The 16910-nt window shown below is 39.0% G+C and overlaps 1 protein-coding gene across 8 annotated transcripts in view; it reads right to left on the bottom strand.

Moving 5' to 3' along the window:
• kdm4aa (lysine (K)-specific demethylase 4A-a) overlaps positions 1–16910 on the bottom strand; it is a 38782-nt gene that overhangs the window by 20933 nt on the left and 939 nt on the right. The window contains exons 2-15 of one of the 8 annotated variants that reach the window (XM_083568320.1): positions 16478–16622; positions 15169–15344; positions 14671–14785; positions 14070–14263; positions 13410–13459; positions 12658–12761; positions 11565–11708; positions 5279–7954; positions 4667–5176; positions 4284–4615; positions 3948–4078; positions 3215–3867; positions 1309–1402; positions 982–1163 (exon numbers count right to left, since the gene is read on the bottom strand). In XM_083568320.1, coding sequence (XP_083424446.1) covers positions 982–1163; positions 1309–1402; positions 3215–3867; positions 3948–4078; positions 4284–4615; positions 4667–5176; positions 5279–7954; positions 11565–11708; positions 12658–12761; positions 13410–13459; positions 14070–14263; positions 14671–14785; positions 15169–15344; positions 16478–16615 — 5499 coding nt within the window. In that variant the 5' untranslated portion in view covers positions 16616–16622. Of the gene's footprint in view, positions 1–981; positions 1164–1308; positions 1403–3214; positions 3868–3947; positions 4079–4283; positions 5177–5278; positions 7955–11564; positions 11709–12657; positions 12762–13409; positions 13460–14069; positions 14264–14670; positions 14786–15168; positions 15345–16477; positions 16623–16910 lie in introns of all 8 variants that reach the window. The other 7 variants (XM_083568321.1, XM_083568317.1, XM_083568314.1 and 4 more) reach the window with 7 other exon arrangements.

Here is a 16910-nt window from a genome sequence, read left to right as displayed (position 1 = left end):
ACCGAGACACTTTCTAACAAATTCCCTTTCACGGCATGGCATTTTTCACAATGTTCCATGCTGGCTTATATGACCGTTACTGAATTCCTGGTAAATTCCCCAAAAGCGGAGTCTGTTTTTCTGACTGATGTTTGAATGTGTTTACCTTGTGCTTGCAAAGTTCAGTGCTCTTGGGAAATTTTCACGCCCATGGTAGGACGGACTGAGGTGCAATTTGAAGCTTTAAATAAAACTATTTAAAAAGTCGGGCATGTCAAGCGGAATGGTTTTCCATTCTTTTAACAAAATAGAATTGGATAGAAATGTTTTGTGTTCATCTTCAAATATTTGTGCTTAGCTGTACACTTCCCTGACTCTACCTTGCTAAAGATTCATATTAACCAACTTTACATCAATCAGGGAGCTTGAAATCTAAAAGATAAATCCTGTAAACACAGAATATAGATTGAGGAGCCACAAAAGAGCAGTCAAAGAGCTGCTGGATAAATCACCAACCTGGATAAACATGCCTGTGTGTCTACAATTCATTTTTGATACAGTCCTTGTTTAAGGTGGAAAAAGGAGCATCCGTCTATATGAGGGTTTACAGCAAACACTCAAGTACATTTGGGCACTTGGACACCGTTATCTAGAGCGACTTCTCTAATTCATACAACTGAGTTGGGGTTAAGGGCCTCGCTCAGGGGCCCAGGAGTGTCAGCTTGGTGTGGTTGGGATTTGTACTCACAAAATTAGAGCTATTACCTATATCTAAAACAGACAACTGGCATTCCTGCTTGTGTGCATAAAAGTCCAGTGAGCTGCTAAAGCTCCATTAGTGAGAATACATGTGTTCATGCTATTTAGACAAAGGGAACTATGAACTTGGGTTGATCTTTCAGGAAATCCTGCGGGTCAACTGATGTTGCCTTTTCTGTTTTGTAAAGTGCAAACAGAACAGAATGTTTTTGAACACCTAATTAGCTACTGTGGGTTACCTACCCGTTGGTGCATTTGGAAGATCATGCAGATGGAGCAGAATGGTGGCTGGAGGCCCATCTCTCTGTTGTACTCTCTCTCTCGCTGTTCATTATAAGGTCTGTTCTGCCACAGCTGAGCCAGAGGCTTAGCCCACAGCTCACCCTCTAAACCATCCTCCTCAATTAACGACTGGTCCTGAAGCTCTAAAAGACACACACACACACACACACACACACACACACACACACACACACACACACACACACACAAACAGGTAAGAAATCATTTTATTCTTTGAAAACAGGAGTATTAATACACATATCAGCCCGAAGCCATGAAACTCCTCACCCTCATCACTGATGCTGTCCTTTATTAACGGATGATGTTTGGGCAGCCTCGCTAGACTGTTCAGCGCCTCGTACGAGCAGTCTTCTGCCCCCTGCTGGACAAAATAAATTCAACAAAACATGTTACACCATCATCATCTACATCCTACTTTAATCCCTGTTAACCCAATTTACTGCATACCAACTAGAATCTGTCTTCTGTTTCCAATGTAATTGTTATCAGTGTCAAAATATCTAAACGCGACACAAGTAGGGCTGTCAGTCGCTTTAAATATTTCATCGAACTCGTGATTAATCGCAACTTCATCTCACATTTTTATCTGTTCTTAAAGCACCTTAAAATAAAACTTTTCAAGTTTTTAATACCCTAACTAATTGTAAAAAATGTTATAAATATATATTTATTTCACTCAAAATCTAAATTTCTTATGAACTATTTTGTATTTATTTAATTATTTTACACTCTGGAAATTATTTTTTTTATATTAATTTCTTTTAAGATCTTTCTATGTTTCTTTTTTTGGGTTTGTTTTAATTGTTCATTTGAAATGGTCTGTGAAGGCAATACTTAGTGTTCATAAATAATTTTTTGGGAAGTTTATTAATTAATTAAGTAATTTTTATGTACGAGTAAAGAAAGGACGTTGGGAATAAATGTGTGTTGCGTTGAAGGTTTTAATTTCGCTCTCTTTTGTATTTATTTATATTTTTTATAAAAACGGTCAAACACAAATGCACGCTGCATTAATACAATTATTGCTGTTGAAATTCATTTGCTTTAAAGCGTTAATTTTGACAGCCCCGGACTAAAGCCAAAAGCTGTATTTTATAAAGAAAATCACCTTGCATACTTCTCAATTCTGAATTTAGTATTCGGTTGTTCTCGCGGGTTACCAACGTGTCTCAGATGTAGGCATTGATAATTTACGCAGCGTCTGAACCTGTATATTCTCACTTTTGGTAGTGTATTGAAAATGATAACTACACCTCCACCAATAAATTACCGTTAGCTGATGTTTGCAAAAGGATTTAAAACTCTGAGATGACAAAACTTAAAAGAGAATGCTTTAAGAGACATACTCTATATCATAGTACATGAATGAGACAGCTCCTTTAGCTGCTTTACTGAGTGGTATCCCACTTATTGGGCAATTCCAACCACTAAATATACACTTTATAAACAAAAGTATTGGGACACCTGACCTTTCCTGCCATAATGTGGTTCTTCTCCAAACTGTTACCACAAAGCTGGGGCACACAACTGTATAGGACGTTTTTAGACGAAGTATAATAAAATTTTGCGTTTACTTGAACTTGAAAACTGAGACCTGTTCCAGCATGGTAACGTGCACAAAGCGAGCTCCATTAAGATATGGTTTACATGGTTTGGAGAGAAAAAGCCTGAGTGAAACATCTTCCCAGAAGAGTAGAATGAATTATAAAAAAAAACTAATTTGGACTACATGTGGAAAGGGATGTTCAGAAAGAACATACCGCACTTTTGACCAGGTGTCCGCAAACTTTTGACAGTATAGTGAATCTGGCATCTGAACCCCAAATACTCCTGTTAGCTAGCCTGGGACAAGCACTTGTATAGCTACACATGTCTTGGTGAGACAGTTTGGCCACGATTCTTCATGACTTATGCGATTCGTGCCCTAAATATATGGATTAAAATAAGATTCCTTAAATTGGACACCCTTTATATTGAGAAGCACCAGAAATGTGTCTACCTACAAGCTACCTTCAGATTTAAACATATTTGGTGTGTAAAGGTTTTCAGTTTAACACATGAACACAGACAAGCATTCTCAGAACTGAACTACAATATTTTTGTGTTTAAAAGGCGACCCGTAGTAGTGCACTATTTTACACTCTAGAATGCATATGAAAAAATTGTATGTGACCTGTCCGTACTCCTGCATCTCTGTGTCAGTGTCACTGTCCTTTTGTTCTCGGTCCAGCTCGCTGTAGTCTCCTTTAGCGTAGCTGTGTACGTGTAGCACCTCAGCTGGACTGAGTGTCCGTTGGAAAATCCGCTGAGCTGAGCTTCCTCCATAGGCAGCCTTAAGCTCATCAGCGTCCTCGTTGCCGCGACTCTCCCTGGGCTTGCCGTCATGTTTAGGCTGGGTTTTCCTGCGTTTTGGTGTGATATCGACTCGGTGCCTTGAGTTACTGCTGGGTTTAGCCTGATGTCTGAGGTCACTTGGGTCTGCAATGGTGATGCTAGATGGAGAATGAACGATGGTTTTGCTGGGTTTGGTGATTACTGCACGTCGAGATGGAGAGGTGCTGCTGTTAGGCTGAGGGCGCTTAGTTCTATGATCACAGCATGGAGTGGATTCTTTGGGTCGAGAGGCTGTGCTGCGAGGCTGGGAAGGCGCAGTGATATGGTAGGAAGGAGAAGTGCTATGGCTTCGGTTAGGAGTTTTAGGAGTGTTTGGCTGTTTATTTGATGGAAGGTGAGGAGATGGAGTCTCTGTGTGGGAGTTGTCTGGCTTCTTTTCCCGCTTCAATGCTGGAGTGACTGCTGCTATATCCTCCTCATTGTCACTCACATCTGAAAAAGAAAGGAATATCAGTAAAAAAAAAAAAAAAAGGGAAGAAGAAAACAGAAGAGAGAGAAGGATTAGTACTTACAGTTCCTAGCCTGGCGTGTTAAAGGTTGACTGAGTCTGGTTCTCTTTCGTTTGACCTGCTCTACAGGGTCGACAGAACCAGCACTGGCTCCTCTCTGCCTTTTTATCCTCACCTTCGGCTTGGAACTGCTTCTGGTAAGACGGTTAGCGTCAATTTAAACAGCACGGGACCGAGTTTAATCCATCAAGTCACCATGGAAGGGTTTAATAAGGCATGATGCACAAATAATAACTGTGAAGAATTGTATAAGCTGTTGTTTAAGCACTGAGAGATCCGTTTACTATCGATAGCATAAGTGCACAGAGAATTTGTGTGTGTGAAGTGACATGATCTCACCTCTTCCTCTGAACAGAAGTTCTGCTGGTCTTCGTCACTTCTTCAGTCTCTGTGACCTCATTTTCTCTTTCTGTCTGCATCATTTCTCTCCCTCTCTCTTCTACTTTTTCTGCCTTTATGGTCTCTGCAATGTCTGTTTTACTATCTTCTTCATCAGCCTTTTTTAAAAGCACCTCATTTTCTCCTGCCTCAATCTCCATTTCTTCCTTCAGTGTTATGTTCTCCATCTTCCCTGTCCCTGTCTCACTCTCCATGTCTATCTTTACTGTTATGTTCTCCACCTCCTCTCTCAATGTCTCACTCTTCATCTCTTCCTGCCCTATGTTCTCCACCTCCTCTCTCAATGTCTCACTCTTCATCTCTTCCTGCACTATGTTATTTACCTCCTCTCTCTCTGTTTCACTCTTCATCTCTTCCTGCACTATGTTCTCCACCTCCTCTCTCTCTGTTTCACTCTTCATCTCTTCCTGCACTATGTTCTCCACCTCCTCTCTCTCTGTTTCACTCTTCATCTCTTCCTGCACTATGTTCTCTACCTTCTCTCTCTCTGTTTCACTCTTCATCTCTTCCTGCACTATGTTCTTTACCTCCTCTCTCTCTGTTTCACTCTTCATCTCTTCCTGCACTATGTTCTCCCCCTCCTCTCTCTCTGTTTCACTCTTCATCTCTTCCTGCACTATGTTCTTTACCTCCTCTCTCTCTGTTTCACTCTTCATCTCTTCCTGCACTATGTTCTTTACCTCCTCTCTCTCTGTTTCACTCTTCATCTCTTCCTGCACTATGTTCTCTACCTCCTCTCTCTCTGTTTCACTCTTCATCTCTTCCTGCACTATGTTCTCCACCTCCTCTCTCTCTGTTTCACTCTTCATCTCTTCCTGCACTATGTTCTTTACCTTCTCTCTCTCTGTTTTACTCTTCATCTCTTCCTGCACTATGTTCTCTACCTTCTCTCTCTCTGTTTTACTCTTCATCTCTTCCTGCACTATGTTCTCTACCTCCTCTCTCTCTGTTTCACTCTTCATCTCTTCCTGCACTATGTTCTTTACCTCCTCTCTCTCTGTTTCACTCTTCATCTCTTCCTGCACTATGTTCTTTACCTCCTCTCTCTCTGTTTCACTCTTCATCTCTTCCTGCACTATGTTCTTTACCTCCTCTCTCTCTGTTTCACTCTTCATCTCTTCCTGCACTATGTTCTCTACCTTCTCTCTCTCTGTTTCACTCTTCATCTCTTCCTGCACTATGTTCTTTACCTCCTCTCTCTCTGTTTCACTCTTCATCTCTTCCTGCACTATGTTCTCTACCTTCTCTCTCTCTGTTTCACTCTTCATCTCTTCCTGCACTATGTTCTTTACCTCCTCTCTCTCTGTTTCACTCTTCATCTCTTCCTGCACTATGTTCTCTACCTTCTCTCTCTCTGTTTCACTCTTCATCTCTTCCTGCACTATGTTCTCCCCCTCCTCTCTCTCTGTTTCACTCTTCATCTCTTCCTGCACTATGTTCTCCCCCTCCTCTCTCTCTGTTTCACTCTTCATCTCTTCCTGCCCTGTTAGATTCTCCAACTCCCCTCTCTTTGTTTTCCTTATGTCTTCCCTAACTGTTATGTTCTTTACCTCTTCTCCCTCTGTCTCACTCTCCATCTCTTCCTGCCCTGTAATTTTCTCCAAATCGTCTCTCCCTGTCTCACTCTCCATGTCTTCCCTTACTATTATATTCGCTACCTCCTCTTTCCCTGTCTCACTTTCCACATTTTCCTGCACCGTTATATTCTCTATCCGCCCTCTCCCTGTCTCACTCTCAATGTCTCTCTGCCCTCTTATGTTCTCCATCTTCCCTGTCCCTCCTGTCTCATTCTCCATCTTTTCTTTCTCTGTAATGCTTGCGATCTCTTCACTCATGGTTTCACTCTTCACCTCTCCCCTTGCAGTCTCATTCTCCACTTCACCTGCCCTTATCTCACTCTCTATATCTCCTTTACTTCTGTATATATCTGCTGTCTCACTCTCCACATCTTCTGTCCTGTTTTTTGGGCTCTCAGCATTTACTTCTCTCTTGTCCCCCATTATTGTTCTATCTGCCTCTCTTGTCTCACTCTCGATCTCTCTTACCCCCGTCTCTTCTGTATCACTGATCACTTCCTCTCTCCTTGTCTTTTTTGTTTCATGCCCCATTTTTCCACTGAAGTTCTCACTTTGTAGATCGCTCCCTGTTTCTCTGGTCTTACTCTCCACCTGTCCGATCTCCATCTCTCCTGTTTCACTCTCCATTTCTCCTCCACCCATCTCTCCATTCTCACTCTCCATCTGTTCACTCCCCATCTTACTCTCAATTTCTCTTTTCCCTGTCTCGGCCGTCTCATTCTCTAGAGTTTCACTCTGCATTTCTCTTTCCAGCACCGTCGTGCTCTCCATCTCTCCTCTCCCTGTCTCTCCTCTCTCACCCACTATCTCTCCACTCTCTGTCGTGCTTTCCATCTCTCCTCTCCCTGTCTCTTCTTTCTCACCCACTATCTCTCCACTCTCTGTCGTGCTCTCCATCTCTCCTCTCTCACCCACTATCTCTCCACTCTCTGTCGTGCGCTCCATCTCTCCTCTCCCTGTCTCTCCTCTCTCACCCACTATCTCTTCACTCTCGGTCCTGCTTTCCATCTCTCCTCTCTTTGTTTTCTCTTTTTCACCCTCGATCTGTCCACTAATTGTCTTGCTCTTCATTGTTCTGCTCTCTGTCTCAATCTCTATCTCCCCTCTCTCTGAACTGGCCATCTCTACTTCGCCTGTCTCTTGCTCTTCTTTTATCTTTGCCTTGTTAGATCTGTCTGTCTCTTCACTGTCCATTCCATTCTTCTGTATTTCTATCACTGCTGCTGATGTGTCTGTCTCTTGTGCCATTGACAGATTCTCTTTTTCAGTCTCCAACTCTCCACGATTTGCCTCAACCATGTTTTTCATCATCTCACTGCTGTCCAGCTTTTCTTTCCCCCTTTCCATTTCTCTCCTTGTGGACTCTGTTATTGTCTTTGACTGCTTTATTTCTTCCGTCTCCATCTCAGCTGTACAAGTCTCTTCTTTTCCCCTATCAGTCTTATCCTTCTCTCTGCTCTCTGTGCTGTCATTTTCTGTCTTTATCTCCATTTCCTCTATTTCTTTCTTAGGTGTGCTTGTTTCTATCAGCCCTGCCTCCTGATCTGGTATTTCCATTTCTGACTCTCGTCTTTCTGTTTCAACTCTCTCTTTATTGGTTGTTTCTGTCTCGATGTCTATTTTTTCTGACTCAGTTTCAGTTGGTGTCTTCTCTGTTTCTCTATTGGTTTTTCCCTCATGTGTTTCTGTTTTTCTTTGTTGTGCACCTGCATTTTCTATCACTATGTCTCCTCGCTTTGTAACTGCTTTGTTTGTTTCTGCTACCCCCTCTTCTGTCTTGCTCCCCCCTCTATTTTTATCTGCTCTTTCATTTTCCCTCTCTTCTTTGGTTTCTGCAGGACTGCTGTTGCTGAGCTCCCCTACTTCTCCCGATGCCTTTCCATCCTGCAGGAACTCAGCTGCTTCTGGTGTGGGTTTGGAGTGGTCAATTATCACGCTGTCCTTTCCCGCCTTCCACAGTTTATATCGCTCCGGCTGGAACTTTCGCACAAACACGTCCATGGAGATCTTCACCATGTCTTTACGGCATGAACACTGTTAAAGGGAAGAAGAAAACAAACACCAGCAGTCACTTTATATAGCAAACAGCCACTTAGTTCTAATCTCTCGAACTTTAAACACAGGTTTCTCATTTAGTTATTCATTTAGGCTATTATTTGGCAACTACTTTGAATTATCAGAGATCACAAGTTGATGCTCCAGAGCCAAGCAGAATTTGTGTCCAGGCGTACTTGTAACCCAGGGGGGGATAAAAAAATAATAAAATAAAATAAAAAAACAATCCCTATTCCAAAGAATTTGGGACACTGCAAAATGTAAATAAAAATGAAATGCAATGATTTGCAAATCACTTGTTTAGAATGTTAAGACTGAGGAAATGTACCATTTTAAATAAATAAATAAATAAATAAGTCTTTTTTAATTTGATGGCTGCAACACGTCTGAAAAAGGTTGGGACAGGGGCAACAAACTTCTTTAAAAAAAAAAAAGAAAAAAAAAAAAAAAAGAAGAAAGAAATGATTTTGCAACTTATTAAGGGACAATTGACAAAAGGTTAGTAAGATGATTGTCTCTCTAAGATACACAATTTATACCCACAGTCTATGGTGGGCAGAGCTTTAACAATCTGTGCGTGTAGAACAATTTCATAATGTTCTGAATTTGCAAAATGATGATCTCTCATCATTTACAGTCATAATATCATAAAAAGTTGCAAAGAATCTGAAGAAATCTCAGTGCACAAGGGGGAAAAAAAATCAATATTGGAGGTCTGTGATTTTCAAGCCCTCAGGATGCACTGCATTTAAAATAATTCTGTAATGGAAATCACAGCATGGGCTCAATAACACTTCCAGAAATGATTATCTGTGAAAACTGTTTGCCAAGTCATTCATAAATGCAGTATAAATGTCTATCATGCAAAGAAGGCGGCATGTGTGAACATGATCCAGAAACGCTGTCATCCTCTCAGTCTCAGTACATTTTAATTGAGCTTTGGGCCAAAGTGAAAAAACTGTTTAAATCAAAAAAAATTGTAAACCACGTCCTCTGGACTAAAGAGGAGAAGGATCATATGGCCTGTTATTAGTGCTCGGTTCAAAAAGCAACACCTCTGATAGTACGGTGCAGCCGGAAAGTATTCACAGCGCTTTACTTTTTCCACAATTTATGCTACAGTCTTATTCCAAAATAGATTAAATTTAACAAACAGTACCCAATAATACACCATGAAAGAAGCATGTTTGAAATAGCTTTCAAAAAATACATAATTAATAAACAAATCACATGTACATAAGTATTCATAGCCTATTCATGATCTTTCAGAGGGACCATCTGAGGCCCTTCTCCTCTCAGATTGCTCAGTTGGACAGGCGGCCGCTCTAGGAAGAGTCCTGGTGATTCCAAACTTCAATTTACAGATTATAGAAGCCACTGTGCTGATTGGTACCTTAAATGCTGCAGAAACTTTTCTGTACCCTTCCCCAGAGCTGTTCCTCCATACAGTCCTGTCTCAATTCCTTGGACTTCATGACATGATTTGTGCTCTGACATGCACTGTTAACTGTGAGACCTTTATTTAGACAGGTGTGTGCCCAATTAACTGAATTTACCACAGATGGACTCCAATCAAGTTGTAGAAACATTTCAAGGATGATCAGTGGAAACAGGATACACCCGAGTTAAAATTTTCGAGTCTCATGTGAAAAGCCTGTGAATACTTGAGTACATGTGATTTTATTTGTACTTTTTCTATTTTTAATAAATTAGCAAATATTTTAAACACACTTCTTTAATGTTGTCATTATGGGGTATTGTTTGTAAAATTCGGAGGAAAATAATTAATTTAATCCATTTTGTAATAAGGCTGTTACATAAAATGTGGAAAAAGAGAAGCATTGCAAATACTTTGTGGATGCACTCCTATACAGTGTATCCAGAAAGTGTTTACAACGCTTCACTTTTTCCACATTCCATTAGCGCCTGTGAAATGGGCTTCTTGCACATTTGGAAATGCACAGTCAATGCTGAATGGCATATACAGCTTTTAGAGCAACACATGCTTCCATCTAGAGAACTTCATTTTCAGGGAAGGCCTTGCATATTTGGGCAAAACAATGCTAACTGCATACTGCATCTACTGCAAAGCATGACTTTGTAGTCGAAGAGTCTGAGTGCTGAAATGACACGCACATTTGGCGTGTCATGAAACGAAAAACACAACAAAGGATAGCCAGAACTGTTGAGCAGCCAGAATCCTGAATGAGACTCATATGGGACAACATGCCTCAGTTCTAGGAGTAAAAGTGGTGATTCTACACAGTGGAAAACATGACCCTGTCCCAACATTTTTGAGACCTGTTACAGCCATCAAATAAAAAATTACCTTATTTTTTCCCTAAAATGTTTAAGCATTTCATGTTTATGTATTGTGAATAGAATATGGATGAATGAGATTTGCTAATTATTGCATTCTGTTTTTATTTACATTTTACACAGTGCCCCAACTGCTTACTAACTGTTCATTTGGTGTGAATGTTCAAAAGCAAATGTGGTTTACAGTGTTGCGAAGCACATCAATACTTTAAGTATAGCACACCACCACTGCACACTCCTGCCAAGGTACTGTCTCTGTAATGATATTCGCTACACAGCTTAATCAATGTGCAATCAGATTCGTGCAAATACGAGGAAACGCTGAAAAGCACAAGCAAAATAGAAGCGTGCACAGTGGTTATATAACACTCCTGTTTTATGAGCTCGATATTCCACCTTACATTTAATTCAACTATTACAAATGAACACAAGTTCATAATCTTATTTATATCCTAATCACCATTATATTTAGGTACTTTTCGCCCCCTGAAGAACCAAAATATGAAACGGTATGTATGAAAAACGGTGTGTATGTAAAATGATATATTGTACTTTGCTACAGATCAAAATCTATTGAAGACGTGAAAAGACATTCCCCATGAAACCACTGCTCTCTCTACGTCACCTTCAGCTGACAATGTTGTATGCTTAACCCCTTCAACTACTAACTTATTGCCTTATCGCTTAAGGATCCACAATAAAACTGGTAGGAAGCGTAAACTGGTTTAAAAGTGTGGAATTCATGCTAAAATGTAAATATTTAAACAGTTGCAATCACACTAGTTCAAAGTTATAATTGATATTTTGAAATTCGTATCATTACACAATAAATAATATTCATTAAGAACTAGAATTTCTGAACTGTCTGATATTGGCTCATTGTGCCAGTCACAGTGGGATGGACTTCCTCTGCTGAGTTTTGGTTCCTTCTCCATTAACACTATTTCAGGGATTTTTTTTTCTTTGCCTTTGCAGTAATTTTCTTGCTCACTAACAGTTAAACTTTGTTTGAAAAAGGCCGAATAGTTGGCAAAACACTGTCCCTTATCTCTGTCCCTTTCTCAGAACTACACTTGGATACACTGACTCACAGATAACTTGGCAAATGCGCACATTTCTCACAATTCTAAAATAATAAACTGTGATGAAATAATAAAAGTGACTCTTTAATCACAACTGCAGATAGCAACAGTGATCGGACGTTTAAGCAAATAAAGTGAAGGATGAGTGCAGGTGCAGGTGTAAATGTTTAATATTAGCGCATCCTCACACTTACTAATGCTGCCTGCTTGCCATAATCGATCCAGCGCTGAGTGGCGAAGTTTGTTGACTCTGCACAGTTGAATCCATGGTTGAATCCAGCATGATAGGCATAGGGGAAAGTCACAATGAACTGACCTGCTTCCTGTGCAACCTGACAAAAACAAAAGATAAGACTTAACACCTGAGTCTCAACCACAGAAATCATTCTGAAGGAAGACAGTTTTTCTGTGTGCATGGCAGCTACATGCAAGTGTGTTTACAGTACACTATATGGACAGGTTTGTAGACACACTACCATAAGATTTTTATTTGCTTTTTGAACATCCTAGTCCACATTTAGTCCCCATTTGCTGTTGTTATAATGTCCATTCTTATGGGAAAATGTTCCACTAGATTTTGGATTGTGTTTGTGGAGATTTGTGCTCATTCAGCCACAAGGATGTTCGTAAAGTCAGGTACTGATGTGTAGGGTGAGGAGGCCCGGGGGGCATTCATCGTTTCAATTCATTCCAAAATTGTTAAATAGGGTTGAGGTCAGAGCTCTATAGAAGGCCACTTAAGATCTTTTACTCTAAAGGTTTGGGTCTACTAGCTCGAGTGAAGGGAAAATGTTATGTTAGCACACCCAATGACATCCTATACAACTTTGTGCATCCAATTTTGTGGGTGTTAAAATACTTTTGTCCATATTATTTATCATTCTATCATGGTAGATAGTTGTGCTATCTCTAACATTTTGAGATTATTTTAATTTGTTTAAAAATGCTATCTTAATGACTAATTAATCAAAATAAAAATAAAAATTATATATATATATATATATATATATATATATATATATATATATATATCGTTAATACATATTTAAATTATTCACATAAATGCATCTCCTTCTATGTTGCATCTTTTCAGATCTATAACATGTATAGTGAGTGTAAGGGTAAATAATGTTCGTTTCTGGAATTACAACTTCTGGCTTGTGTTTCTTCAATTCATTTGTCTTGTCGAATTAATTAATACAAAAATGCAACTAATCTTACTGTTGTTGGTAGTCAGTGAGAGTCTGAAAGTTAATTAAAGCAGCTTACACACAAACTAACCTTCTCAAGAGGGATGCCATATTTTCTTAGTATTGATGGAGAGATCAATGTCATTTTGTGTCGTAAGAAGGCTTCACAACTTTGGGCGCTTCCAGGAAAAAAGCCTGCAAACACAATCGTGATAAACAATCAGTATGCCTGAACAGTTTCTCAACTGCAAGACACAACAAGTCCTGGGATTCATGGAAGAAGTAAACAAAGAAATCAAATGTATTCACTGTTTTCTTTAACCCAAATATTTGGTCCCTCAGGCTTGTTTCTTTAGTTTTGGAGCTATGATACTAACAAAGAAGACGGACAATTAAATGGACAGTCTTTTAGTGTTTGTATAAATGGTATGCCTAAATCAATACATTACAACTGTGCAGAGTTCTTCCTTCTCAAATACTAATTTATTCCTCTTTGTGCAAGCTAAAATATGTTGGATATAGTCTCCGTCATAACCAAATTCACCTTCAAACAAGCAGCAGATTCATAATTGGAGGTCTAATGGGGATTAGTCCTGTATCATTAGTCCTTTATCTTTTTTAACATTGAAGGAAAAAATAAAATAAAAAAAAAAACACATTGTCCGATTGCGTTTTGGATTTTTCTTTAGTGTAAAATACTCCTTTAACAGTGAATCAGTTCTTATGAGACACAACCAAAAATAAATATGGAAATCATACATTTAACAAATTTGCTCCAATATATAGACAAATATTTGTATTACTTCAGCAGTGGTAAATACAGAAATATGTATTTTTTCCTACCTTTAGCTAGACGCTCTAATCGCTTTCCATGTTCTGGAGGCACAACGTACCTGCACAGGTGAATGCAGTAAGATAGTTAGTAGGCAGTAGTTTAAATGCAATGATTAAAAGAGCTCTAGGAACACATCACACAGGTTTATGATTGTGGTTATCATTCTGTTCTATCAAAGTAATCAAATTTCAACGACAGTATTCACAGCATTTGATCAAATATGTAAAATATTTGCCACAAAATGTTTGGGTTCTTAATGGCTAAGGACATCAGCTCACAATGTAAATAAAAAATAAATAAAGTGTCCTTTTCAAATTGTCCTTCACAACAAATAAAATATATATTTAATAATAGCACCATGACATTGCTACTTGAAATCAAGTTGAGGGAAAGAGAGAAAGACTATCTTTTTTTTTTTTATGTGACAATGACCTCACAATCTAAGGGCTCATTGACGAAATAAGAAAATGAATTATTAAGAAATTACTGAAATGTGGAATATTTCTGTATGTCCAATTCACACAAAATTATAAGTCACTATGTCACATAATCACAACAGCTTTCAGTCAACTAAAAAAAACACATGGTTTTGAATTCGTAATTGTGCTTGTATAATAGTACACTGTAGTGCACTCAGACTATTGGATGTGAGGAAATTAGAACTGTACCAGGACTTGGGTTCTCCAAAGTGCAGATAGTTGATACTGTAGAGATCCATGTCCTCGGTGTGCCAGGCAAATGTACTCTTCCACATCCCAAAGTACAGATATGGTGTATTTACCCCTTTAATCCTGATGCCACTTTCTTTCTCCACTGTGTCCAGAATAGTGTTCAAATGCCCGATGTTCCACTCATTTACATCCTGCAATGAATTGTAAAATCATTCATATGCCAATAGGGAGCTAGTGCTTCATGAATCTATTTCATATTATACATAAATTTATGTTATATTACGTTTTGTTTTATTTATTGTCTCCAAACCACACTGAGCCTGCAGACAAGGACACATGTAACCCATACCTACGATTACAAGGTCATGAGGTGTCACACTCAAGTCACATGTTTACTCGTAAATTATAAAACAAACACTAAAATAAAATATAGCAAAGTAACTGTCTTGTTCATTGTAAGTTGGTGAAATTTTATTTTTTGTTCATGAAGAAAAGCATGTTCTGAGGGCAAATGTTGCTCATTTCCTTTTCCCAATTTCAAATTACACACATACACAAGTAGCCTGTAAAAAGCTGATATAAAAGACTGGTCACTCACTGGATCGTAAAGCGTTCCATTGATGTCTGTGCCATACAGTGGAGGATTAAATGTAAGATTCTTCCAGTACTTCCTCTCTAGCTCATCGAAATCTGCATACCGGGGGCTACAGAACCTGCAACATAAGCGTCAGTGAACAACGGCCTGCTAGAACAGAATATTCCTAAAAAAGGCATATTACAATGTGTATTAGAGGTGGCGTCATTTAAAAATGCCAGGCAAATGTACTCTTCCACATCCCTCTTCCACATCCTCATTTAAAAATGACGCCACCTTTTAAACTTTTTGTAATAAAATAAATATTGTAGCAAAGTTTTTTATAAAAAGAAATAAAAAACACCTTTCTTTGATGAATAACCACTGTGTGATTAAAAATTAGATAAATAATGACTTTGTGGCAGAAATATTTGAGACAAATAGAAACTGTTCCACTCAAATAACTGAGCTTAAAAAAATACAAATAAAATAAAAATTGGGGGTCCAATGAAATTTTTTCACCTGTCAGTGTTGGCGATTTTGCGGAACTCGCGGACAGTCATGGGCTTCTTCTGGATGTTGTACTGCGTGAAAAGCCCGGATTGACCAGTCACCACTTGCTGAATAGGAGCAGGAATGACCAGGTCATCAATGTCATCGTATGTGCGTCGAGGCTTCCAGTCCTTAGGGGGCACCACCTGTGACAGAAACAACAATCTGTCCGTGCACTTTTTACGTGGCTGTGAATGTGCGGAATTCACGAGGAACATTAAAAACAAACGTTGAATAGACTGCAAAGAATTTTTCAACAGCAGTTACACAGCCTGTTTAGCAGCATAGGCTACAGTTTATGTGTGGTATTATGACCAATATATAACTACAAGCCTGTAATTATGGGCTACAAATACATGTTCATAATCATGTAATCCTCCCAATCAAATGTATTTTTATAACAAACTTTTGGGCCAGTGGATAATGTGCTCATTCAAAAATGTCATTGCATGTAAAATTACACAACCAGTGTGTAAAGCTCTTTCAAGTCTGTTAATGTGACATATAACTCATTTCTTTAACAAGGAATAGCATCTAGAAATGTAAAAATTTAAGCTACTTGTAGTACAGCTGCTAATATAGATATCCATATATAGCCATATCACTACTGCCAAGTGCAAAATCACATGGTTTTGCACTTGTAATTGTGCTTGTATAATAAAAGTGTTTGTGAGAAAAAAAGATCATCTTACTTAAGTGTAACCAGACTAATGGATGTGAGAAAAATTAGGACTGAACCAGAACTTGGTTTCTCTGAAGTACAGATAGCACTTGTAATTGTGCTTGCACACAGACCAGGCATAACATTATGACCACCTGCCTAATATTGTGTTGGTCCCCTTTTCCACCAAAACAGTCCTGACCTATCAAACATTAACAACTTCATGAATCAATGAGAATTGGCCGCTCATGACTCTGTCACTGGTTCACCACTGTTCCTTCCTTGGACCACTTTTGATAGATACTGACTGCTGCAGATGGGAACATCCCACAAGAGCTGCAGTTTTGGAGATGCTCTGATGTCTAGACATCCCAATTTGGCCCTTTTCAAACTCTCAGCTTGTCTATTTTTTCTGCTTCTAACACATCAACTTTAAGGACAAAATGTTCACTTGCCATAATAAAGAGATAATCAGTGTTATACACTTCCCCGGATATAATGTTAAAATGTTATGGCTGCTTGGAATATATGGTGCGTGTGTGTGGGTTCATGGTCTCCTAGACGTAATTTGGGGGAAAAAAAGCACACGGTGTCACTAGAGCTCGGAGCGTCACTAACCTTCGCCATGCCAGCCAAGTGCGCTCCGTTACACTCCATATAAGCAATGTAGCGGCTGAAGTCCTTGAATTCCTCTTTGGTCGGGTGGAAGGTCATGATCTTCGACCCAGGAGTCTGAGCCACTGAGTTGGAGGCCATTCTGCTCCTGAAAGCAAACATTTGTATCTGTGAATTATTTTCAAGTGTAGTCCTACACCTACTGTTAATATTGAAAACGTATTTCTTAAAACACATTATAAATAACCTGAATTACACAACAGGATGTAATGACTATATTTACCAAACAATTTTGGACTTTTTTTTTATTTACATTTTGGCACTAAAATAAATCTTGTCCTGCTACAGCATTAAGTACAACATTATAATACTCAGTGTGTATTCAAGTTGTGTCAAGAATAAGTTTCTTTTTTCAATTTTGCTCAAATATACATTC

Source organism: Silurus aristotelis (assembly GCF_946808225.1).
Source record: "Silurus aristotelis genome assembly, chromosome: 2".
Classification (NCBI taxonomy): Eukaryota; Metazoa; Chordata; class Actinopteri; order Siluriformes; family Siluridae; genus Silurus; species Silurus aristotelis.
The sequence above is the reverse complement of the archived record's forward strand: the minus strand, read 5'-3'. Positions and strand labels throughout refer to the sequence as shown.